Source organism: Bombus fervidus, chromosome 7 (assembly GCF_041682495.2).
Source record: "Bombus fervidus isolate BK054 chromosome 7, iyBomFerv1, whole genome shotgun sequence".
Taxonomy (NCBI): Eukaryota; Metazoa; Arthropoda; class Insecta; order Hymenoptera; family Apidae; genus Bombus; species Bombus fervidus.
Window position 1 is genome coordinate 14,954,697 of NC_091523.1, and position 27,277 is coordinate 14,981,973.

General features: G+C 40.8%; 2 protein-coding genes across 9 annotated transcripts in view; one reads left to right on the forward strand and one right to left on the reverse strand.

The window, feature by feature from the left end:
* Positions 1 to 23,475, forward strand: part of Crtc (CREB-regulated transcription coactivator) — a 65,195-nt gene extending 41,720 nt beyond the window's left edge. For 4 of the 8 annotated variants that reach the window (XM_072006447.1, XM_072006451.1, XM_072006452.1 and 1 more), the window contains 10 exons: positions 2,804 to 2,909; positions 4,068 to 4,191; positions 5,908 to 6,000; positions 9,296 to 9,451; positions 9,794 to 9,901; positions 10,159 to 10,320; positions 13,960 to 14,022; positions 15,357 to 15,431; positions 15,723 to 15,894; positions 16,514 to 23,475. In XM_072006447.1, coding sequence (XP_071862548.1) covers positions 2,804 to 2,909; positions 4,068 to 4,191; positions 5,908 to 6,000; positions 9,296 to 9,451; positions 9,794 to 9,901; positions 10,159 to 10,320; positions 13,960 to 14,022; positions 15,357 to 15,431; positions 15,723 to 15,894; positions 16,514 to 16,731 — 1,277 coding nt within the window. In that variant the 3' untranslated portion in view covers positions 16,732 to 23,475. Of the gene's footprint in view, positions 1 to 2,803; positions 2,910 to 4,067; positions 4,192 to 5,907; positions 6,001 to 7,714; positions 7,763 to 9,295; positions 9,452 to 9,793; positions 9,902 to 10,158; positions 10,321 to 13,959; positions 14,023 to 15,356; positions 15,432 to 15,722; positions 15,895 to 16,513 lie in introns of all 8 variants that reach the window. The other 4 variants (XM_072006448.1, XM_072006450.1, XM_072006449.1 and 1 more) reach the window with 4 other exon arrangements.
* On the reverse strand, positions 22,461 to 26,368 carry LOC139988893 (uncharacterized). Its single transcript, XM_072006680.1, has 2 exons — positions 24,707 to 26,368; positions 22,461 to 24,397 (listed from the first exon to the last, which is right to left on the reverse strand). The coding sequence occupies exons 1-2, from the start codon at positions 26,153 to 26,155 to the stop codon at positions 24,167 to 24,169; spliced, it is 1,680 nt and encodes a 559-aa protein (XP_071862781.1). The 5' UTR covers positions 26,156 to 26,368; the 3' UTR covers positions 22,461 to 24,166.
* Positions 26,369 to 27,277: the final 909 nt, after the last annotated feature.

Below are 27,277 nucleotides of genomic sequence, written 5' to 3' on the forward strand. Positions count from 1 at the left end.
TCGCTGCAATAGAAATATCGACAAATGAAATTTATTTTGCAATTTAATGGTGTTTTGACTAAATGTACGATGTCTTGACGAAATTGACTTGCTGTTAAATTTGTATTTGAAGAAAAAGAAAGGAACGATATTTCATTTGTATAATTGTAGAAGCGAAATTTCTCTATTTGATCGGATGTATAATTCGATGACCAACACCGTATTCAGAGATTCTCGTTTATTCCCGTTTCTAAACCCTGAACGACAACCCTCGAAGCTCACCATTTTAAGGCTCATTTTTTTCTCGAAATTGTCCTGGCTATCGTTCCCCGACCCTTCGTTTAAAGAATCGTAGTAACGACGACGTAAATAGAATTGAACGTTTCACGCAGAGCGTGGTTAATCTAGAACGTAATCTTCGAACCATTAAGTCAGTTTTCGCGTCGTTTCTGGGATCCGCCCCGTTTGAAAAAGTACGTGTCTCGCGCTCTAGCCAACTGTGCTCCGCATAATAAACGCTTTCGGTTGTCGCGTAAATAATTCCGCCGACACGTGTCACCGATGGCGTGTATTATTTCGAGAATTATCACCGCGTTTCCCCTCCGACGTTTCTCGTCAACTTTTGTTTCGATGCGATTTTCACGAAGACTCGTCTCAGAAATTCCCTCATTATCATATTACCTCGTTACCTCGTTGTACGTCCGCCACTCGGCCTCGAGTGGCTGCCTGGCAAATTTTCCACCAAGATCAAGCATTTTAAGCCTTGCAAGCTGGTTTCTTGTCTGAACAAGGATTTGTCACGATCCCCTTTTCGTCCGTTTAATTGTCTTCCTTGATTTAGAGGTCACTCCGATAAGATATAAGTTACGTATATGCGGTAGACACTGACAGATGTCGATATGAGTTTCACGAAAGTATACGGACATTTACAGACATTTTTCACGAATACGTTAATGTGCGTTAATATGAAATATCTTGAGACTTGATTAGCACCGTGATATGATTATCATCATCGTATTGGTAATGTTTAAAAGAAATCTGGAAATATTTATAGAGATTACAAGATATTTAGTACAATATATATTGCACAAGCATGCGTGGAATAGTCAATTATCTGTTACATTAATAAACTCGAATAACTTGTGATTATTTTTCTCTGATAATTACGTTCTTGAAAATAATTGTTCTTCTATATGAATACTAATTATGCATCTACGAATCCTATTATGTAGAGGCGGAGTAAACCAGTTTGGATTCTGAAAGAATTATATTATATTCTCTGAAGAAATTTTTAATGCAAAAGTCAATGCGCGCGCGTGTTTTTTTTTTTTTTTTTTTTTTTGTTATAGAATATTGACACGAAAATTACAAACCATTTTCTCGTTTTTCAATTTATTCAAATCATTTTATGACGGAAATATCAATAGTGATAAGTCGCCGTTTTATTTATTGCGCGAACTATTAAAAACAGAGTACGATACACGTTCGTACGATGGTCTACGTGTGAATTCAATTAATTGTACGTAAAAAAGTTTTATTTCTATCTTTTTCCCTGCAATATACCATTTGAAAATACATTTCCTGTAGCTTGACGTATAAATAAAAAGCGACCTTTTTGTATTTTTATTTCGTACAAATATTCATTTTATTTCATACGACGAAAGTAAAAAGGTAAAAATGGAACGAAATACAATGTCCGGCTCGGTTCTTAACATAGCGTTACAAATGTTTAATGAATTAATTCAGGACCTCGCTATATTTTGCCCTGTAATATACTCGCGAAAAATGGGGCACCGTATCGATAAAAAACGAGAAACTATTAAGAGCTTCCTGCGAAAGCTTTGGAACTTGCGAACAAGTCTTTAGGAAGACGGGTCATTGGCCGAGGCAGGTTTTCCGATTCCGGTCGGTCGGATATACGCGGCTTCGATGATTCCCTCTTAATCTGTTACCGACCGGCGACACGAGGGGATCGGAACTGAAACGTTATACCCGTAGTAATGTTAGCAAGTAGCAAGCATTACATGGTGTTAGGTTGCTTCAACGAAATCGGACGCTCTGCCTTGGGACTACGTATCGTGTGCATCATCCTCCAACTATGGCACGTTTTGAAGCATAAGCGTCGAAAAGCCGCAATTGAATTAATTGCGGAATTACCAGAATTATCATAAATATCGATTCGTAATTTTTCATATAAATTTTGTAAACCTTGTAGATTTGATGTATTTGTTTTATTATTTGAAAATTAATTAAATATTCCAGGAAATTTGAACTATTACATTTTCTTGGAAATTTAAATTATTAATACAATGAAATTTTCGCGGAAATTTTAACTATTAATGTAATGAAATTTTCTCGGCAATTTGAATTATTAATATAATGAAATTTTCTCGGCGATTTAAATTATTAATATAATAACATTTTCTTGGGTGTTTGAATTATTCGATGCTGCGTTTTTCACAATTTCACAGTGATCTTTTTCTAAAGAACGTTTTCGTCTTTGCGTCATGTATTCTTTAATCAAAATGCGCATCATATTCATTACTCGTGCTAATTATAATTATGTTTTACACAATTGTGGTGTCTTTTTTTACTATCGTATATATGTTTTAGATTTACTTTCGTTTACCGTATCCTTCATTGCAATTCCTTAAGCTACAAATTGGACGCTTTTTAGCCACCGCTAATTCAAGCGTTAATAGTCGACAGATTGCCTCGAACACGACAAAATTAACAATATTTAGAATTAATTACCTATCGTTTGATCCTTCGTGTTGCTACTTTTAACCTTTTTACCTTACATTTTATAATTCGTTGTATATAGATCAGCATACCATAACCGGGTCCGGCAGCGACAACAGGGACCTGCATTACGGATTCATCGAACGGCCAAGATCGTCCTGTGAAATACCTCGAGTGCCTGGAAGCAAGTAAGGAAACTTTTTCTCTCCCTCTGTATCGGCCAGCGATACAAACCCCGTATCGATTTCGATTAGCCGGCTCAAGGAAAAAGGCGGTTGAAATTTTGCGAATCTCGTGAAATATCTCCTCTTGATAAGTACACTGTCTATTGTTGCACACCAGTGTATGCATTATTTATACGTCGTGGCTATTGTACGAAGTTTCATTGTATTCACGACGCATTATATCGCACATACTAATGCGCTCGTGCACAGAGTTTATATAATTTTGAATAGGCACCGTCCGGTCTGTCCTCGGGACAGTCTTAAATTTTAGCGCGTTCGCGACAAGCGATCCAAGTCTAACTCTCATCTCTGTATTTTATCAGTCGTCTTATCTATCATCTACTTTCTAGAAGATTGTTTAATAATATCGTATAGTAGAAGATTGATTATTAAAACTTGGATTAAACGATCGATCATCGAAGCGTTAATCAGCGAAACATTTGGCGATGGTTGGCCGTAAGAAAAATTATAAATTTCTTAGCTTTTCGAAAGCTGTCCGTTTAACGTTAACGTTTGAAGATAACACACGATAAACGTGATAAGTTGGTTCGTGTAGAATTTTGCTATTCTAATATCATCCGATATTTAAGGGGACTATAAACGTTATAAATTGTACGTAATAGACATAATCGAAAAGAAGAAAGACGTATCAAATCTAAGAAGAACGAGGATTTTAGAAACAGGCGATAAATTCACATGAATCGAGATCCAAAGATATTTCCATAAAATATTAAAGATATTTCTGATATTACAATCGATATGTTTGAAATATTCAGAATGTTAGAAGTATAAATTTAGTGCGGAAATCTAACGAAAATGCTTCCTTATTCGATTGCAAGAAAAATCTAATTATACAAACGCGTGTCTCAATTTCTTCGGATAAATAATCATATTCTACTCCAATCGAAACATTTCAGTTGATTCGACGAATTCCAGTTAATCTCGTAGAATTTGAGTTCCTAGTTTTGCACTTTCGTATTACAGTCGGCCAACATTGACATTGGTCGTGGTCGTTTCGAGAATGACTGGCGCCTCGAGACTCTGACAGTTACTATAGATTCTGGTGCGCTTCCCTCTCGTAAATGCACCGATTTCTGATTGAAGCACGTATTTGTCTTGCAGCATAGATCCGAGCTCTCAACCACCAGGACAGCAAATTCCCATAGGCAACACGCGATCGTTGCCCGACCTGGTCCACTTCCCGTCGGATCAAGAGGATCACTCGAGCAGTACACCATTCAGCAACGTAAGTTCGTCCAATTACGTGTCCTTCACGCGGCTCAGTTTCTTCTTAAATCTTACGAGGCTGCACATTCCTAAATCACCTTTTATTACAGTCGTATCTTTCTTCGTTATTTTATATATTTATTTATTTATTTTATTTTATCGTGTTCATTATAAAGTCTTTGGTATTCGTCGGTCTAATCTCTTAAGCTGATTCGTCGTACACTACCGCTGAAAGATACGCGGGCGCTTGTTTCTATCCGATAAAATTAAATTCAGTTAGAAAATTGCAAACAAGAAGACCAAGTACGGTTTTATACTTTATCAGAGAATTGTAATATGAAATTTATTTTTAAAAGATAACCCACGACGAAAGAACTGCCATTTGTAAGCGTCAAACGTTACGGAACAGTTTTATTATTTTAGAAGCTCATTGTCTTCGACTTCGTTTCCTTTGGACAAAGCCCTTTCAAATTAATACAGAGAAATTAATTCTATCCATAAAATTAAGGATCCGTTCAAATTCCCACGAATCGTGTGAACCCACCGATCGCGTTTATTTTAATACATCATTGATAAGGTTTTGAATAAAGAAGAGTGTCTATATATAATTGATTGCACAAGATACAAACTATTGCTTTTAATAGTTCGTTTGGTATTAATATTTATCGTCACACATATTTCACGTGTTATCTATACAAATCGATCGAAGCGCTCATATATTTGCCAGTGGCTGGGTACAGTGTACAGTTCAAACGTCCCCTTTTCTTCATATTTATTTCGGATATAATACAAGATCATGTAATTTTATGTGACTTTGACTCTTTAGCACCGTGTCTCCTTCGTACTATAGCCGAAACTTTCTTTCTTTATCTAGTTATCTAAATGTGTCAATATAATAAAATTTGTCAATACCACCTAATGACAAAATCCACGATCACTTAGTTGCCAACCCAATAGTAACAGAAGCACGTTTATCGATAAATCGATACCACTTTGATCGGAAATAAATACATTTGCCATTTAATTTTTTGATAACTCGTTCAACTATGATTCGAATATACGTAACATCGAAGATGAAAAGGATAAATAAATCGCTCCGAATCTCCTAAATTCGTCCGAATGGATTATCCCTTGAGCCATTAGTTTCTGCAAATAGTATTTGCATAACTATCAGCTTGAGAGGCTAGTCTCTCTAATCCAAGACACGACTTTTCCTCGATAAAACTGTGAAACGAAGAAAGCGATGCTCCGTTCGGATTAGCCAACTTACTAATTGCAAAGTATGCAATTAACTAACTAATATCATTATCGAGTTTCTATTCTCCTTCTCGTTAGTCAGATCATTTAACGTGAAGTAAGTCGACTAATCCTGACGAGGCATGATAAATTTAAATAACAGGTGGTATCCAGTTCGAAATTCATCGTATCGCCATATCGTATCAACTTCGTGCAAAAATGCGTCCGCGGAAACGGTGTACGTGTCGATATCGGAATAATCGCGCGCGATTACGATATATATATATCTTTTTTCGTCCTATTTTCAGCGCGTTCTCAACCCGTTTGACCGCGTCCACTTTTATTTTGTTCGCTTTTCTTTCTCTCTTATATATCCACTACAGACCGTGTCATATCAGGTAGCGTCGCGTGACGTTCGAGTAACATAAAAGACTTAGGTAGCGTTTCCTTGGAAGAAAGGAATCTGTTTTGAAATGGTGGTACTGCTGGTGTATTCCAGAGTCGTCAAACGAGCAGTCCCACAAATCTGTCGCCGACCAGCTTACCCCAAGCTGGGAGGCTATCCTTTTCGCAGGATCAGACCAGCGCCCAAGTAAATATCCTCGCGATCCTGTACGGTACACAGTATCGGGTTCTTAGAGAATGTTGCTGCACCTGCCAACTCTATAGTCGACAGCGCTGTGTCTTTCTCCACCGTTCACTTTGATCGATCAGAGTACTGTTCTCTATTCTCGTAACTTTGATTGAGAAATTCGCTTTGGATTAATCAGACTCGATATTACAAATGCAGTAAATATTTGACTTCGGGTTTGAAACATTGAGAAAGACGCGGTCTCATCGACTATGCGTATAGTATATTAGGTACTTGCAGATGAAATAGCCGAATTTTTCGCAAGATTTTTAACGTATTTATAGCTTTTTGAAAAATATCTGATTTCTAGCGATAATAATGAACAGTAAAGGAAGGGAGAAGATTTTATATATAAAGGAGAGAGCTTTGGAAATTATTTACTGTCACTTTGATTTCCATTTAGAGCTTCTTGAATGTGGAATTTAGAACGAGTCTATATTCGTAGCGGTTTGGAAGAATGTGGTTGACCGACTGTAATTGACAATTCCAAATATCACAAGTTAGTAGGTCGGATGTAAAAATTAGATGCGAACGTATAAATTTAATGCGACTAATTTTAAGTTTAATGTTCGTTATTTCTGATTAATCTTTATTTGGGAAATATCATTCGATGGTAATTTTAGTCGTTAAACGTCGAATCGGATGTAGCAATCGCGAAATCGGCCATTTCATATGCAACAACCTAAAAGAGAGATGCCTGGTCTCTATAAAGCTAGTTAGTATGAATCAGAACGTAACGGCTGGTACGTGCGTAGTGTTGCATGGAAAAAAGATGTTCTGTGCTTTTCTGTGCTTCGATAACCATCGCTGTGTTACGAGTACAACGTCACAGAGCTTTCGGGTGAACAGTAGCGTATCGTCGTTATTAAAACGAAACGTAATGACGCGAAGTTCGAACGCGATTTCCGTACGACTCGACGAGAAAGAACGAAATCGACGATTGGATTAGCGATTTCGTTTTTCCACGCAGACTTATCGCCACCGACGGTTATGAAACACTTAGATCGCCGGCTAAAGTGTTTTACTTTGTACGTAACTACTATGGCATGCCGCTCTCCACTCGCGTACAATTTCGATAGAGTGCCATTATCGTTCTCCGATGGAGCAATCACGGGCACGGTTTGTTAATCGTTATCTAGATTAGTCGTAGCCCGGCTGAATATCGATTTTATCCTACATCCTGGTCGTAAAACGTTAATGCACCGTGGCGAAAGAAGCGTAATGCCGATCGTTGCGTCGCGAGTTTCGCTACGAGTAAGTTCTCTCGCGAGACACGCGTACCTCGTTGTTCTAAATGCGCTACGAAATTACGAAAATATAATTTTATAATATAAATATCTTTTCCCTTTAATCCGGCGATCGTATAGTTTGCTACGAAATGGTCAAAAGTTTTTTAATTGCCACTACTCTCTTGTATTATTGCTTCGAGTGAATTATAAGCGTTCGATGCATGCCCTCTTTTTCATTTAAAACGAACGATTCGATCAACGTTAACGATAAACGGTTTGGCGCGGTAAAAAAAAAAAAAAAAAAAGAAAAAAAAAGATTGAATTTGGTCTCGGATCGTTTGAGCGAATTAGTACCAGCCTCCTGTACGCTTAGCGGCCACCTTTAATTTCATTTTATTTTTATTTTGCCTTTGTTGTAGTGTTTGTTTGTGTTTGTTATTTTGCAGAACCATTTATCAGTGCCTGTTAACTCTAGGTTCCTTCACACGTGTAAGGTTAGTAGCAATTTTTGTTCTTGCGCTTACGACAACGCCGCGCGTTTCACTACAATTCTCCTTTCATTCTTCGATCCGTTTTTCCCCATTTTTTTCTTTCTTTCTTTCGTTTTTTAATATCGTCCCGCTTCTTAATAGTATCCGTAGCTTGCGAAACAGAGGCAATAGTCGAACCGCACATGTAAAATACAGCGAAAAGTCACGGATAGTCGAACCTGGGACACGAATTCGGTGATCTCGTAACACCGCGTGTCAACGTTGCAAAGTAGAAAAAGTCTGGCTAAAAGTAGAAGTTTTGTGGAATCGTTGACACGCGATCGGGAGTTAGCTCGTGTACTTTTTCCAGACGAAAATACGCGGATAGAATTTCATCGATGAATTTCTCGCTGAGATCGTCGGAGGCGTAAACGTTCGATCGGAAATTTTTCCACCGCGTAAATGGAAAATGTTTGTCGTCCAGTTTCGAACTCGTTTCCTCGGTCCGTTTCTTAGCCGAGGGAAGGTTATTTCGTCCTGGCACGATGGTTAGAAGTTCCATATCGGAGCCGGAGAACTTTGCCAGCTAAATGAATCCGATATCTTTGTGAATCTTGTTTGCATTCGCGAGGGCTCCGAGGAAAAGAGGAACTTTTATCGGTCGAGTCACTCGACCGGATAGACGTTAATTGTCCGCTTAAGAAGAAAAAGCTCGGCCGTCGCGGATGAATAACGTTTACCTGATAAAGCTCGCTGGTTCGTAATTAAATTGGAAATTGAAGAAAACGTCCGCCCCTCGGGCGATCTCGGCCTTTTCGGTTTCGTGTAAATACAATGGGACCTTTAGTATCCGAAGAGGAAAATTGCAATGAAAATGACGACCAAGCCTTCTCAATCCGAAGTATTATTGCACTAGACAGAGACCATAGACGATTTAAGATACAACTGAATTCAACGCAGGTCAACGCTATTAAAAATCTTATGATTTGATTTATCAGCAGAATAGAAGATATACGATCTGCAAATCGTAATTATCCTTGTATTATTCTTTCTGAAATATCCAATGCCTACAAACAACATTGGCGTACCATTGTGCTTGTTCCAGTATTTATATACCAACTAATTAAGTCCAAGTATCTCAAATTTACGTATCGTATCGTTTAACAGAATTTTCATATAATTATGAAAATTTGATATTATGAAAATGAAAAGATTTATTGGAGAACGAGAATGTATGTGGAACAATATACGACTATGGAATAATAATTACGGAGAAAACTAATTACAAGACCGTTCTATCTGAAAATTCCTTCAGCCGAACAATCACGTATCTCCCTATTAATTCGGATAATGGAGGTTTTACCGTACCACGAAAAGAGACGAGCACCGCGGTCGCCGGTAAACCGCGTTTCCCGTGACTTTGAACGTTCGCAATCGGCATAGAAATCGATCGCGCGAGCCTCGCATAGCTACCGCTACTAACCATTCAGACTGAGGCTAGGCGAAGGAAAAAAAGAAACCGCCGACCGATCGTTAATAGCGGTGCCTATGAAACAGGGTGTGGCGCTAGAAAACAGCACAAGTACTTCGCAACAGGATCTTCAGAGTTATTCGCAACAACCGGTGCCTCAGCCACCGACGGCGACGTCCCACAGTCCAACTGGTCACTACATTTATCAGCAACCGCACAGTCCTGTGCCACCGCAAAGTCCAGTTAGTATATCACGTTATTCGCGTTCGTTTCTCCTTTCCTCTGCCCGATTCCTCAAACATTTATACCCGTTCGCAAGCTTCCAGCTTATGAAACGAGGCAAAAAACGATCGGATGGTAGCTTGAAATTGTTTCGCAGTCGAAAGGTCGACCGCGTCGTTTCTTTTTTTTTTTTTTTTTTATTTCCGAGTATCCTGTCGGTTCGAATGATTTACACCGCCACGAAGGTTAATTGGTTTTTAGTCGCGTATTTTGCCAAGGGTAGAGGAAGACGGAGTATACGACGTGTGATAAAGAAAAAGAGAATTTGTTGATATAATGGTTCTTCTCGTGTCTGTTCTTAGAAGTCGTCGCAGACACAGCAACCGCAGCTCAACTCCTTAGGCTCGTACAGATCCTCGCAGCAGGTGAATAGGCCGTCGCCTCAATCGTCACCCGGACTAACGATTCAAGTAAGTATTTTTGTAATAAATATTTATAGACCAACAATGGAAAAATAAATAACGATTAAATAGCGGAAATATAATTTTGCGAAGATTCAACGTTCCTTGTAATTATTGTTTTATAGTTACGAGCACGTTATATACAATATACGCTAAGTAAAAGGCGAAAAGTACATAGAATTCGATCGAATAATAAAAGAAGTAATAATCGAATAATAAAAATAACAGGAATGTAAATAACTGGTGTAATCTGTGATCGATCGCAGGGTAGCCCGTTGAGTTACAGTAATAATCCATCGGCGCCTCCTAGTCCCACGGGTCATCCAGGTCCACCGAACTTAACGTCAGAGAACATCGACCAAAACAATTACTTCCTGAACCAGGCACAGGCAGCGGCGCTTCAGCAGGACTTCGAGCAGTTCACGATGGTTAGTAAAAGGAGTCCGTCCTTATCGTGGAGTATCGTGGTTGCGTATTCAGCCACCGTCTCGTGTTCTCTTCCTTTCACAACGATCCAACGCGATACCTTTAAGGTTTAAATCTTTCAGACAATTTCACGTTGTCTTGGCGAGAAAGTATCTTTGGAAACGACTCGACGAATCGTCCCGATCGTTCCTTCGATTTTACCGGATTCGAAGCGTCGCTCGAGGGATCTTCGAATATCTCCCTTATTACCAAGAGTGGCGCTATCGACATCACGTTGCGTTTCGGCCGTGAACAACGGCTTTGCCGGTGTTGTTTTATTGCTCGTAACGCGGAAGCTAAATCGATAGCACTGCGGTTGAGACATTTTATTTAACATCGCACGGCAGTGGAGCACGCATGCTTCACGTTCGTTTCGTGCTACTTTCCATTATAATTGGTCTTAATTTATAATTGTCGCGAAAACGATGATTGTCAAATTTTTCGACTTTTTCTTTCTTTCTTTTTTATAGTAGCGTCTTTTGGTACTCGGAATCGAGATTATGATAAACGATCTACAGTGGCTGATAAAAGTATATCAACGCTTAAAAGACACGTATGTAATTGTACGTGTTGCGTAAAACATTTTGAAATACAATCAGCACCGTAACGAGACACGATCGTCATGATCGTATTGCTAAAGTTTGAAACCAATCTGAAAATGTATATAGAAATTAAAGAATACACGTGTTATATGTATTCGTAAAAGATTTCTACAAGTGTTCGAACACTTTTGTAAGCTACTGTGTACGTGCTAATTTATGGTCAAATGAAAATTACACGGTTCTACGGAAATAACTCTCGTCACGGTTCCACGCCTTCGTTGTTTAATCAGGTACCTTCTACGATATAATTGCGGATACGCTTATAGTAATCGCGCAATACGAGCAACATTTTGTTTAAAAAGATTCAAATGTATCGATCAGAGACTAAAGACATACAGAAGTATCCTTTCGAAAAAAAAAGAAAAAAAAAAAGAAAAGAAAGGATAAACATAGACAAGGATACACGAGTCTCTTATTACGAGTACGAGTCCGTCAATTATTTTTCGTCCAAAAAACTTCATCCCGTGTTGCGTGGCTTTCCCGTTTTCCTTTGGTCGCTAGTTTTCCACACGAGGCGCATTGTTTCGATCGAAAAATTCCTGGCGCACCAAAGTACATCTTATCCATCGAATAATTCTTTCACGGAAACTTCTGACGATTCGTTCGAGAGAAGCGCAACTTTGCATCTCTGTAACGTAGATCACGCGGACTCGACAAGAACTACGTTTTAATTGGATCGTAATTATCTGTTTGTGCATACGGAAGGGAGTGGTAAGTACGCGAACAGTTATCGTTTCGTTTGCGTAAGATTTTGGGAATGCCGCTGAGTATGTATGATTTTCGACGATCCTTTACGTAGAAGCGATCCGTGTAGACGCCACCTACGGTCTCGAGCTGCATGATACGCAACGTCTTGTCGACGAACGTCGACACTTTTTCTCTTTATTTGTCGAGCGCGTGTCTGATTGCGATGAATTTTAGGTTCGCTCGTGATGAACGCAATTTCAACATATTCTTGGCGCTTAGTTGCTCCTATGATTTACTGCGTTACGGTTCTCATTCTTTCCGAATGCGTTTGTTTTTCTGTGTTGCCTTTAGGTAGTTGGCCATTTGTTGTATATTCGTGTATCGCGTCGAACGTGCGTTAAATCTTTGCCTATCATAATTTGATATAGAACTAAGCCTAACGCTTATAAACATAATTTGATATAAAGAACCTGCCGATCGTTTATAATCTTGATCATGTAGGAATAAATAGAAAAGTATAATAATTAGCAATACAATAAAAGCAAGAACGACGATGCTGGTCAAACGTGGAACGTTGTAAATATTTGGAACATCGAGTTTGTTTGTCCCTAGAATAGCCCTTACGGCATCTTGAAAATTCATTTGATATAAATGGACTTTTGCATACCTCGTCTGAAAAAGTAAAGGCAAAATTTTTTTCATTATTAAAATATAGTCACGTAATTTTCATTTTTTTTCTTTTTTCGTTCCACCCTATTAAGTATACGCTATTATTAGCATTGTGGCGTATTATTGAATGGTATGCAATCATGGTGCGAGACAAAAATAGACAACAAATGGATACCGGCCTCTTCGTTGCCCGAAGATCACGATTTCCCCTCGATCGTGGCTCATGGATATCCGTGCATAATTTTTCATCGTGTTCCTCCACGATGGCTGACCTTCACAAACCTAGACGATATGAATTATTCCACGTGCACGTGCTACCACGAATTTCTCCGTCACTCACGCTTTTGGTATGCCGTTCGTTTTGGTCGAGCGTTCCGGCGATTAAAAAGGTCGGAAATTATGCGAGTTAATAATCCATGAGCCGCCTGTGTCGTTGTCGCGTGCATTGTTAATCGTCGCTCGTATCGACGAGCGATTAACGATCTCTCTGTTACAAGTACGGTTCGCTTTGCTCGCTTCGAATTCTTCGTCGTTGGAATTCTTCCACGGTTTGGTAAAATCGCGCAGATTGGAAGAACTACGTCGCCCCAAAAGCTTGAAATTACTTTCCACTTGGTTTTCTGCATGCGTCTGTAACTTTCCTTTGCCGCGAACCAGCGTTTTCGTTGCCGTTCGTACCGAAGTACATAATTTTTCATTGCGCCCGATCGATAGACGCAGCGATTCTGCGGTGCATCCTTTCGAACACGCGCTTCTTTTTTTTCGAACGACTGCACCATTAGAGTCTCGTATTAGAGAGACACGATCTCTTTTCCCCCTTTAACCCTCGCATTCCAGCGGCCGGGTTACTGAATATCCGACGAATTTAAGGTGTCAGCGCGCATAATGACAAAATTGTTTGTATCAGTTACGAAATGAAATAATTATCCTAGCAAGAGATCGATAAACAATGCACTACACGAGCCTCTTGGAAGACAAATCGATCGATTACATTTCTAGTTTTTACCTAAACAAATACATAAATATTTACGCGATTAGTAGACTGCGGATACTTACGCGTTTGTATATAGAATGCATACGATATATAAATACAAAATATCTAAAGTAAATTACTCGCTGGAATATTCAGTTCTTACTTGGGATCCGTTTCTTTTTAATTTCGGTTATATTTGGGAAAAATCCGCGGTCTAACGATCTATGTTTGAATCTCTCGGAGAACGAAAGAACTTTTTTATCGATTAGAAACGCGAATCGTTAGACTTCGCACATTCATGTATTACATCTTGATATTTACTTCTTTTATTTAGAGTATCGTCGCAATCCTGTTACTCGATACTTTATTGCCAATAATTTTCCTGTTATTTATTCGGAAGTATCAGATGCACGAGTATATATAAATCATATGCGAGAAGCAATAATTTGTTCAAAATAGGAACATGATACACATATTAGCGATCTTTCAGCGCGAATCTCAATGAACCCGGCCACCACCAGCTTCCACAGTTTACATTTCGATGGTTAATTCTTCACCCTCGCATAAGAAAGAAAAAGAACAGAAAATACTTCTCTTTTTTAACTGCCTCGTTCTGCGAATACGATTGAAATGTTAAGCCTTGATGTTTATCTGTTGCCCGCATCCGTCAGGATTGGCCGAAATTCGCGCAGCAGCTCATGGAACTTGATTGCACCTGGAACCCGCAGATAGAGGTGAAATAACGCCCTTGACAAACTATATGAACTTGATCCTTTTCTCACAACCCCTCGACACGACGAGCTTCCACTTTCTTCTCGCAACTTTCGCGTTCTACGTGCCGTCATCCGTTCTCCTACTTCGTTATCTTTCTTCTTTTTCTCTCTTTTTTTTTTCTTCTTCTTCTTCTTCTTTTCAAGCAGCGAACGACTGATCGATGTCTACGGTCGCGTTAAAAGAAACTGACGGTGTTATCACGATGTGGTCGTTGGCGCGATAATTGGCCGTTCTGGAGGCAAAGAAACGCAGCAGGCGGTACTACGATTTAATAAGAACCGATCGTTGGAGCGTTTACGTTCCTAGACTTCCGCTTTATCTGGCGACCTTGTCGTTGAACGCCGCCATAGCACCGGGTCCCGTGGTAAAATTTACGAAACAACGTCGTGATGGTTTACCGCACGCTTTACGGCGGATATACCGAGGTTCTAAAAGATGAATAAGACGTACCAACGTGAAAATTCCTCGGTTCGACTCGCGTGGCGCACGAGGTCCATTTGCTCGGCCCGCGATATCCCAACGAAGTCGCCGCGTTATCAGGATGGTAATTTTATTATGTAAGTTTCGTATATTCGCTCTAACGTAAGTCGTTTTGATGTATCGTAACGTTCGGCGAAGGAAAAATCGAACGCCAATTTCTATAAACGAACGAAACGAGCGAAAGAAAAGAGAAGAAGGAAACGAACAAATTGCGGCATTTTTTCGCGAGTGGTTTCGAACGTTCCGCTACCATCTGAAGGAATATCCGTCGGAATTTTCATCGAGAGTGATTAAAAGCTGGTAAAGTCGTTACAACGAATACAGGCTAGAAACGGAGGAACGGTAACGACCAATTCCACTAAAGAATGAACGTATCCACGTGGCGAATAAAAGCTCTTACGTTTCGATCCGCCGATCCGCCTTTCGTTTCTCCGTTTTTCTCTTGCGTTTTCTTGCTCCCGCGCCCTTCCTTCTCTCAGTCTGTCCTCGTCGTTCGGCCGCACCCTACCCTTCTTCTTCGCTTCGTCCTCGCATGGAATCACCCTCGAGCTGATCGACTACGGGAAGAACACAATACATTCCGATGTAATTAATACACGACCATCGAGCGGATCTAGCGTCCACGGATCAGCTCTTCCGCTTCCATCCTCCCTTTATTTCTTTCTCTCTGTCTCTGTCTCTGTCTCTCTCTTTTTCTCTTTCTCTTTCTTCCGATCCCTTTGTTCGATTCATCGGAAGAATTTACATCGAAGATATATCGTAGCGTTACCAACATAGAGATTCACTCGTTTTTATTCTGTGTTTTTCGCTTCAGATGGACACGCCCGTGCCGACCAACATGATTGGAACGTATATCGGTTCGCCGAATCACACCACGAATTACACACAGGTGAGCAAGATTCTTCAACGTTGCCGAACGGGCGAATTTTTCAAAGATCGTAAATTCACGCGTTTCTTCTTCGGCAACGTTTATTTCCGTTCGCATGACAACCTCGTCGTGTTCGAACCGCGTTAATTGATTTAGTAGAGTACCGACGTGCCTCGCAGGTAAACGAACAGACGCCGCGAGAATCTGTTAAACTATAATTGACGCGCTCGCTGTACCGAGTGGATTTAATGGTAAAATAGTAGGATTTCGAATGCTCGACGGAGTACAATTCGGTTTGGCATTGATTTGCAGAACGACACGATGAATGTGGGAGGTGAGTTGGGCAGCGCAGATGCCGGGTACTTCAGCACGAGTCCCCAAATGCCGTATCAACCTAACACAACGACCACTACTAGCAACAACAGCACCACCACCCAGCAACTCACGCCTCAGACACCGAACACCCCAACGATCATTCTCACTGGTGTGTTCTTGTAAAACTTCTATTTACGTCAAGAAACACGTGTTGCCTTTTTCTTCTGCTACGTGTATCGATCAAGATTATTCGCTCATTTTCGATTTAATCATATTTTTCTATCTAAACAATTTCTTAAATGCGTTCTTAACGCTTTACCGATCGATAGCCTATTGATCGGCTTTTTAATTTGTTATTTAGTACTAAGGTACCTTGCTCAATTGTGTCAGTTGCGTTGCTTTGTAAGCTTCCACAGTTTTATACCAATTTGAAAAACTTACCGTCCGCGATGAACGAAAAGAATGGCATCGGAGAGTCTAAACCGAAACAGAGCCGGCGCCAGGGAGAATGTGCGCCGGAGCTGCCGGTCCGACGTGCGTATGCTGTTGAACCGCTAGCGATCGGTAAAGCGTTAAACGAAGTAAAAGGATACGGTAAAAGTCGTTACCGATATACGTATGATAATTCGCGAAAATTACAGAGAACGTACATGACAGGAACTTTTCTCTATAGTTGCGCGCTAATACAATACGATGTATCGGTTAAACTTTATCGAAATGCTAAATATTAAGATGAAGAGGCAACTAAAATGCGACTATCGAAGACCTGAACGATTCTTCTTTCGCAGACTTCTCCGGGGCAGACGACCTTACGAGTCCAGAATTCGTAAAAGATCTCGGGACGGCGATGATGGGCGACTTCGACCCAGATCTTTTTCCATCGGACGATGCTTTGAGACAGGGTCTCGATCCCATCGACATGGATGGTCTACAAATGCTCACCGACCCGACGATGGTTATATCCGATCCCAGCGCCGAAGCACATTTTAGGCGAGATCGACTTTAAGGCGAGACATTTTACTCATTTTCGATTATGCGCTGACTATATTACGTAGAAAATTTTATCTGTCCTGGTGTCGCGATTTATTCTTGGGACACTTTGACAAATGGGACGAGTCTTGTTCGCGGCCGTCGATGCGCTTCCAACGGGAAATCGTCTTTCTACGAACGGAGCAATCGCTACCACCGCCATATCTTCGTCATCGACGTCGGAAAAAAAAAAGGAAAACGAGAACATCGTAGATCGATTAAAAGTAATCGGTGGGAACGCGATCAACGAATTAATTATGCGATTCGTTCAATCGTTCTCCGTCGAAAATGTTGTAATATCGAAGACGAAAGCAACGAGAAATTACGATCGTACGTGACGAAGGCGAACAATCGGCCAGAAAACGTGTTCGCGTTGGAATCGACCAAGCGACACTGATGTCCCGTTCGTGATAAACCGTTAATTGAGGATTAAGTAATACAAATCTTTATTAATCCTTTTTTTATTTTATACTACTTTGTACATTGTATCATGTATGATCTCTAAGAAGCACAAAACAAAATGTTTACTGATTTATACATGCTTTTATCATATACGATCCTAGTAAGGTAAAAAAGAAAGATACTACTGTTTAGGTGAAAATTAACGTTTAGCGAAAATGATAAAAGAAAAATAAGAAAAAAAAAAAAAAGAAAAAAAAATACAGAATATGGGTTGGTTATGCTCCTCATCGACGTACGGGGAGTACTTAACGGGGAAGAAGCTATCAAGCATGTGAAACGCATAAAGACATAGACAGTGGAGAGAGGAGGGAGACACCCCTCGGTGATATCTCGCCGAAAACGATCGAGCATTTGAACACTTTACTCTCTATCCTTTCCTTCGTTGCGCACTCGCGCTCGATTCAGCGTTCACCTACATTTCGAATTTCCTTTCCTGAACCGCTAACCAATCGATTTCGCCGAATCGTTGAACGAAGACGATTCGATGGTTTCCACTTTGCACGTTCGAATTCGAACGTAGCGAGTTCAATTCGATTCTATATCATTTTCTTCGTTCGCAGTGTCGCTTCACGCGGTAGACGTTAAACGAAGAGAAACGTAAAAGTAATTACTACAAAAGAATGGAAACGAAAAAGAAGAGAAGAGAAGAGAAGAGAAGCAAAGAGAGAAACGAACAAAAGGTAGGAAGAAGGAAATAAAACCGCAGAGACGAGTGTACCTTCGGCGGTCGTCAATTGTTTTTTGAAAGTAATACGCTGTACTTTGTATACACGTAAAATATTTAAATTGGATGCCAGCGGCCGCGCTTGTCGCGTTAGACTTATTCGATTACTATAATAATTGAGAAAATAAAAAAAAATAAAACGACGCTTATATCTGTATACAGTGTACGTAGTGATAATCGACCTTTTTCGAGCGTCATTCGCTCTTTGATTATATAAGCGAGCAAGAGGAACGACCGAACGAAAACGAAAAAGCGCGTCCACGCAGGAAAACTTAGACTACGACACGTTCGAAAGTGTTAACAGGATTATCCGCAAACTATTCGAATCACTGAGATGTTTTGTACCTTAGAATTTTATTCAACCACTCATTATATCGTGTAATTGTATATTGTTAAACATTCGTCGTACGTGTTAAATAACGATAAAAATGTAAAAAAAGAGAGCGAAGGTGAAAACGAACACTTTACAGCGACCGCTTTATAGCCGTTCAAGTACAAAAACGAGGGACGCACGGTAAAGATATTGGCTCTAGCGGAGGCCGCGTTCGCACCTATCGAATCGATTCGTACGCTGGCCGCGTTACGACCATACTAGAAATCGGTCGAGTAATTCGTTTATTCGAGGCAAACGGAGAGGTTGATCGGTCGAGACGCTCGCTCGAGCGCGAACAAATGGCGCGTGATCGAAAGCCTGACACGTTTGTCGAAACTTTTTAATAGAGTTCTATTGAAATTGAATTTCGCAGAAAGTTACTCTAACGCTTGTTGACAATTTTCCAGAGTTTACGATCGGCTTTATTTCCACGCAACGCACCCGATCCACGCTGTGTCGCCGTTGTTTCAGGTTCTGTACCGGTTCTCGCTATACAGTCTCTGCACTGTACCGAGTATACTGCCTGTTATCGTGCCTAAGCACAAGATCCGATCGTTTCCAAGTTAATCGGCAACATGCGAAACTGGCGACAGGCATGTGCATCGATCGGACGTGATATCCTCGTGAACAACATTACGAATCATTGAATGAACGATCGTGGTCGATTTCGAGCGATGGTTAGTTATTAACGCAAATATCCTTAGTCTCGATATCATCGATTAATCTTCATCGTCTATCCTGCGGTCCCGATAAATAACATATTTATTCGCACCTGTTCGTGTGACTCGTGTATTAACCGTAAACTTCAAAATACGTTGTGGAATAACATAATTGTAGGGTCTTTGATGGATGAACTTCCGCTTCGCGAACGAATTCTTTAACATTGTAGAAATTAATCCAGATACGGCTGAATTCTTCTCGTAGCATCTTTTTAAATTAGTCACATTTTCTCTTCGTTTGAAGCTTAAATCGAATACTATGAATACATTTTTGTACTATTCTTGGCTACTTTTTATAAATAGATTTACCCATTCTAAACGTTTTCGGGTAATATTGTAAAAATCGTGAAATGTAACAAAAATACATCGCAATCGCCGTTTTGCAAGCTTGATTGGCATATCCGAGTTAACCCTTGACAACTATGATAATAAAGGAAGGTCTGAAATGGCTGGAATGACAGAAATTCCAGCGCAGTACATAGTTTAGAAATCGATAACGTTAAACACAGCAAACATGGTTTTTATTATTGTCACGTTCGATATTAAGCGAATATGTTCAACACCGTAATTCGATATTATCTTCGATATTGAGTTAGCTATGTTACCGATAGTTACAAATAACATTGCTCGTTGCGTTATTATGAAACGATAATGTTAGAACGATATACTCGAGGGATAAAATTTCACCCCCTTTTGGTCATAGTTGCTCGAGGGTTGCGATTAAACGATGAGAATTTGTACCCTTGGAAATTTTGATAAAATTTTATTCAACGATAACGAAAAATCCGATTCGTAGGTTGAAAGCGCGTAGGAATAAAAAATTAGTAATCTTAAATCTGTACGCAAGAGTTTCGTGCTTAGCAACGATTTTTGCTACATCGTGGCAGAAAGTTTAAGGGCGATCAAAGGAATCAGCTTACACGAGTCGTAAGGGAAATGTTGCGTATTTAAAAAAACCTGTTGCAATTTGTAACCTGGTCCGGGTGAACGATCGATAAAGATAGAAAGAAAGGGAGTAACTTCCCTTCGATTCGTTCACTTTTGCCACGAGAAAGTCTCGTTACCGCGAGATGGTGCCAAAGCGCGTAGATATTTGTCGCCCCATTTTATAGATTGTAAGATCGTTCTGATCGATTGGTGGGAACGTACAACGTAAACGAGCAACGTAACGATCCCCGACGATCGTCCGAACACCTGTACAAACCACCTTAGATCCGAGTCAACCACGTCAATTTTGGTGCCGCCTAGGTCGAACGATCTACGACGCGCACTCTTTTCCACCGTACGCGACTCTTTAGTTTTTCTAAGTCGCAGTACCTAAAGCGAGCGATCAGCGATTCGCGCGAGTTCCGCTTCGACTCGCCACAATGTCAATGTATTGGCGAGTCAAATTGTCAACGCGATCGCGGTAATACAGCTCGTTATCGATAAGATCAAGGTCCGATACCGAAAGGTCGAGGGATACGCGCCGATATAAGAAAGAAAGCGAACGTAACGGATACATTTGGTGGAATTGTTGCGGTGTGCGTCGAGTCCCGAGGGATGTCGTACCGTACTCGAAGAAATCAACGAATTCACGTAACAAAATCTCCTCGGTATCGGGAAATTCGCGAATGACCGGCGACTCGGCTCACGCTGAATCTTATTTCGTTGAGAATTTCCATAGTCTATGAATCTAGATAGCTAGACAAATACAGCGATCGAATGAGAATTTCCGGTTTCGAGGAGCAGTTAACGCTCGACGACGCGAGGAATTATTTTGTTTGTTGATATTTAACAGAGACCTGCGTGATATTTCAGGGCATTCTCTCTTCTCCTCCTTTGCTTTGATCCTTCTCCTCCGCTTTCTTCTCTCAACGTACATACTCGTACGAATGAGAAAAAAAAAAACGCGTAAAATATACCACGATCGCAATCCTTGCTCTCTTTCTCCTTTTCCAACTGTTTCTCTTCCGCCCACACCACACACACACACACACACACCGCCCTCCTCCCCTCTCTCTCATAGACATACGTATACACGCACGCTGTTTCTGCGCTAAGAGAAAGCGAACGGTTAAAAGGATGAACGCGTTGATTTATCGCCGTAAGAAACGGAGATCTGGTGTCTGCGTGACAAGCGCGCCGAAACTGAAACGAGGATCCGTTTTCGTCGCGACCCGTGCGTTTAAAAAGGTTGACAGGACGATGAGAAACGACAGGAGAGAAATGCACACAGCGGATGTAGGGAAACGTCTCGACCTCTGATCGATCGTCGCATCGAACGCGCGCATGCGAGGATTTTAGGAAAGAGAAACGGAAGGAAGGAAACATTGTAATATTTGTATATAGCCATGTTATCGTGGTAAAGAGAATTACCTATACTATTATAAATATTACGCATATATATACATATATACGTGTACGTATATGTTTATATATATACATACATATTATAATATATATGTGTATATATATAACGCATATTTAAGTCTGTAATGCCGTTACGTTGTTGTACCATAATTATTGTGAACACCATTTCTCAGACATCGATTTTTTTAAATAAAAAGAAAGTCTCAATATCGACATGCACTAAGTACCAAGCAGAGCATCCGTCGGAACAGAAACATCCACCGCACAGAACGATCCGATTTCTTATCTTACAACAAGATTAGCCACGAATTTTTCGCCTCGTCTCGTCTTCAATCGCGTCGCCTTCTTACGCTCACCTGCTACAACGTTTTCACGCTCGGATTTTCATCATTTGCGCTCGTTTTAGTCCTTACTCGACTGCGCGAGTTTGTCGCGCGTCCCACGCCGACCTTCCAGAACGCTTGCAACAAAAAGAAGAAACGTCAATTTTCCTGGCTCGAGATTTATCGATTATATCGCGTTCGGAAATCAACGCCAACTTGACCACGGTTTTTCGCCCCTCAACGAAACAGAATCGAGAAAGGACTGGATGACGGCGCGGCGACTTTTGTAACGATCGGTGCCTGAAACGTTTCACCAACGAGCCTTTTTTGTCAGACTGATGTTCGTCTTTAAATCTATCTAACTAACGATCGGTAGCGCGCTGTACACGCTCTCGCACGACCAATTCACGAAGTCAGTCTGCGACCAGAGACGCGACGAAGGAGGCTTGAGCGCGATGCGCGCTCGGTATCGCGTTTAAACTCGCGCGAACCAATCGTTTTTGGCGATGGAAAGTTAGCACGTTTTCTCTGCGACGCTCCATCAACCCTTTAACGGTGTAGCTCGAGAGAGATTCAGGCTAATCGTCTAATATAGCGCTGTAAATTAGACCGTCAGAATTGACGCAACATTTTATTTACAATTTTTTTTTTTTTTTTTTTTTTTTTTGTTAAATCGCATCGTTGAATTCTGTTCTTTAACGTGACGGTTACGGAAGGGGACTTCGTGGATTTATTTAGTATTTCTTTTTATTATTATCTCTTCTTTCACCTAGATCTTATATTAGTTATGGAAAACTTCTGCCTTAAACCGTGGACGGTTTTTTACATTTCTGGTTTACTCGATGGGCTTCTTTGAGACATTTGTTGTTTTAATATACCTGGATAAAACAATATGTAATTCTCTCGAGTAGCAGTAACAAGTTTGACGATAGAACAAACGGGGCTTTACAAATAAGTTCCATAAATCGCAGATCTTTTGGTTAACCAATTTTACATAACGTGACAAACTTGTAAAAGCGAAGCCTCTAATCTGTAACTGGTTAATTTAGTGATATTATTAGTTGATAAATTATTATGCAAAATGACGCAGAAATATGGAAAGGGAGATTTGAAGGTAAATTTCTTCTCGTTACACTGTCAAAGGGTTAATAGGATTTTTATTTCCAATCCTTTCTGCAATGCCTATTTTCCAGCAGTTCGCAGAGCCTACAATAGCGATTTCTCTGCGAAATACGAGACCAAAATATGAAAAAAGCATTCGCGTGAATTTAATCGCGATCGATCGAGCGAACGCGGCCAAGAACGCGAAACGAGCGAATCGAGATCGAACTTCTCGCGAGCGAGAAACGTTCGTAGTGAAATTTCGATCTCGATGATACTTTCCAGTACGTTTTCGAGTTGCTAGCTGAAAGAAAACTCTGCGCATCCTAAATACGGCGGACGTCGGCGCGATTCACGTACGAAACGAAACGAAACGAAAGCAGAAAAAAGGGAAAAAAGAATAAAACGCATTGAAAGATTTCTCACACGACACCGTGGTCCTTCTGCCCGTCGATGTGTAAATAATTGTTTCATATTGTTGTAAAGTAGAACGGTGATAAGAAGAGATGGATGGTACAAGTAGGAGACGTCGGTACTCGCTTGCCGAAAGTTTAAAAGTCAAAAAGTCTCCTCCGTAATGTAAGCGCACAAAAAGAGGGTTAACGATCTATGTGTCTTCTTCGTGTTTAATCGTATCTTTGTTATTAAATCTTGAACGTCTTACGAATGTTTATCTGTGTATTTGCCTAGGCACCTGTCTTTCTTTCTCTCTTTTCCTTTAGTGCCGCCATCCAACCACGTGGATCGTCCAGGTAATTGAAACATATATATCTTTTTTCTCAATAAAATTCCCATATAAGAATTTTCATTTTTATTGCTACATTTCGTCTACGACGCGCGTCGCTTGTCTCAAAGTGTTTTTCTTTATTATTTAACGGAATTGCGCACGGAAGTCCGAACAGCATCGACTCGATCTACTTGATCGGATCGAAGGTGCAATAGGGCGTGTAGTTTATTCATCGGTGGAGAATTAAATATTCGAAACTGTACGTCACACGACGTGACTTCCGTTTTAAAAAAAAAAAAATGATATGACACGGTACGAGAAGAATATTAAAAGCGCATTGTATTCCAAGGTATTCGAAATACCAAACTGTATCAACGACTGATTATATGCACCGACTATCAAAATCAATGTTTCTCTATCAACCATTAATAGTTAGTCTTCTTACTAAATTTCTCTGCTCTTGACAAGTCTTAAGTAGACTCACGTGTACTCTATAAACGAACCTCTACAGCTAATTAATGTACCTATCGTTTGCTAATATCGTTTTCCATCGAATATCTTTCGATTAACATCGCTGCACGCGACGTCAATTGAATCGGCGTGAAATTTCGTATCCTTTTTAATTCTAGCGCTAGGTCTTCGAAGTTGGAGGTCTGAGGACTCGTTTGATCCTTTTAAATCTAGCTAACGCCATCCCTGGATCTCCATTCAAACCGCCGAAAGCTTCTCCGTATTCCGTCGCCAGTGGTCCCATCTCTTCGTTACTACCCGTTAGCGACGCCACGGAATCGGATCTTTTCTCTAACAAAGAACCCTGTTCTGCTACTGCCTTTTCGTCTTCCGTCATCTTCGACGCGCTCGACTACCGACGGAACCATTTGTTTAATGACGCTCGTAGGAATTAACCTGTTAACCGGGAAGACGAGTTAACTCGCCGTTTGAATAATCTCATTATTTAAAGATCCCATTTTCTTCTTCTTCTTTTTTTTTTTTTTTTTTTTTTTGCCGAATTATAAATTACATCACGTTTGTACAAGAGTAGTCGCTGTACAAATTTTCCCTTCCGCAAAGGCTAAGACTCGTGTCTACCGTCAATTTTTAATTGCGTAATTCCACAAAAGTTTAAAGAACAACCCGGTCAACAAGTTAACGATGTATTACCAGATTAATTCCCTTCTTTCACCTTTGCGTCAGCAAGCGCCCCTCGTAAATTCGAGTCCAACGTGTAATCAGCCGGTAGACTTCCCTCCAGCTTCACGTTACGTTGTTCCGGGATCAACATAGAATTTTTAGATCTTCTTTTTCTCTTCTTCTTCCGATCGATTCTCGTCAAAAACGCCTGTCGCGCGCGTTTCTTTGGTATCGTTTCCGATTGCATTATCGATCGCTTCTTCACCGTTCTCGGCCAAGATTTTTTGTTCGAACTCGAGTCACTAGCGTCTCGCGTCTTTTCCTGACCGCTGTCGTGTCTCCTTTTCCTCTTTATCGGCTGCTTCTCCACGTTATCACGAATCCGAGACTTGCCAGAATTTCTCTCCGCGACAGATCTCTTAGGCGCGTCATCTCCAGTGAGCGCAGCCTCCGGAGCCTGTTCTTCCTCGTCTTCTTCTATCTCGCGCAATTCGTCGAATCTCGCGTTATTCTCCTCGATCTCCTTAAGGCGCTGGTTCTCCTCGATCTCTCGTTTAATCTGCTCTTTGATCGAATCGATCTTTCGCTGGATCTGCTCCTCCACCCGTTTCTGATAGTCTTCGTCCATCTGTTCCGCATTCTCGGCCTCGTTCTTTGGATTCGCTAATTTCTCAGAATCATCCGCAGCAGGTGCTTCCGCCGCGTTCGCCGGAACTTCCACTTTCGCCGCGTCTCCACTGCTGGCTACGTCGGCAACTTTCGACTCCTCGGCTTTCGAGGTTTCTTTAATGCCAGAAGCATCACCGACCAAGCCGTTGGCTGCCTTGTTGTTACTGGACAAGTTAATTTCCCGCGTTTTCGCGTCACCCGTAGCCTCTTCGCTTCCTTGAGCCAAGATTTTCGCAGTTTCGCTGCTTTCGATCGTTGATTTTTGGTCGTTCGACGTCGACGGCTGCTTCGAATTATCCGTTTCGTGATCGCAATTGATCTTCGACGCCTCGTTCTCGTTCTTGTCAACCACGTTCCTTTTCGATTGATCGTTCGAGTCCTTGTCAGCTTTGGTTACTCGAGCATCGGCTGCCTTGCTATCCTTGTCGGTAGCGGCGTCTCGTTTTAAGGACGTCTCTGCGGTTTTTTGATCGCTAGACAGGTCGCTAGACGTTGCAGGATTGTCTGCTTTCTCAGCAACCTCGGCGTTGTCTTTTTCTTTCGAATTTTCGTGGTCCCTCTTCACTCGAACGTCACCGTGCACCTTTCTTTTATCAGTTTCTTCGTCCGATGCGTTATCTTCTAAGGCCGCGGTGTCCTCTGCGGCTGCAAGAGCGTCGTCGTCCATCTCTTCGTAGTCCTCGGAGCCGGAAATTCCTCTTTTCACCACGTCTTTCGATTCGAAGTCATCGTACAAGTTAGATCTTTCTTCCTGATCGATAAATCTCGCAGAATCTTCGTTTACATGGTCGTTGCTCTTGTACCTGAACATTTTACGCATAAGTTAACTTACATCGTACGCTTTACGTATTATACGACAACGTTGCACGTATTTATCGTATCGGGTCGAATAACAAGTTGATTCGTCTTCGAAGAGAAGAAAGTTATATCTCTGCAACTTGCTACGTGACACCAATTTTCCGCCAAGGTTCTACTTTCTAAATTATATCGTCAAAAATATAAATTTCCGTTACAGTCCACGGTCTACTGGCAATCGTTCATCCTACACGCGAAAATACCTGGTTTCTTTGTGTTTTGAACCAACTGCAGACTCGTCTTCGGCTTCGTCCGCGTACTCGGATTTTTCCTGATCAACAGGAGCCTCGTAATCTTTGTCTGGAAGCTTCGGAAGATCTCTGGAAGAGCGATCGATTCTCGAAACACTTTTACCAGCTTTGTTAGAAGCCGAACGTTTTTCCTCCTTCGCCCCCTCGTTCAGAGTCTTCGTATTGCTCTTCTTAACGGTGTTATCACGTTTCACCCGTGCACGCTTGTCAGCGTCCTCGATCTGCGCTGCTTTGCCGCTCTCTTTAGCGTCGATGTTGCGTTTCGAATTAATTAGATCGTTTCTTTGTTCACCGGTTGACCGAAAAATTCGCTCGATCGATGGATCTAACTTGCTGTTTTGGTTCTCGATTACGTAACCATTGGCTTGCGCGTTACTGAGAACACGAGAGAAGCAACCACAAGGTGTCTAATGGAGATTGGATATAAAGAAAGAATTTATGGGTGACGGTAGAATTCCATTTGTATATAAACCTGTCGAGTCGTTCCAAGCATTCCGTTTAATTGGAGCTCATAAGTAAAATAAGTAATTATATATTCTGATTATTTATATTTAATTGTTATATAATTTACTATATTATACATATATATATATAAGTAAATCGATAGCTGTGTAATAAAATATTGGTGGCTGAAGCTATAAAAAGCTTGTGTCAATTTGCCAGAAACTATTATTTTATTAGTTATTAGCTTTTGCTCGCTTAATTTACGCGATGAAACCATTCGTAATATGATTCTCCGTTTATTTCGAGCAGCGTATTCTAAATTCATGTTCAGAGAAGCGAACTCGATCGGCAGAAGTTCCTTTCGTCTAACGGTAAGTAAAAATTTCGTTGAA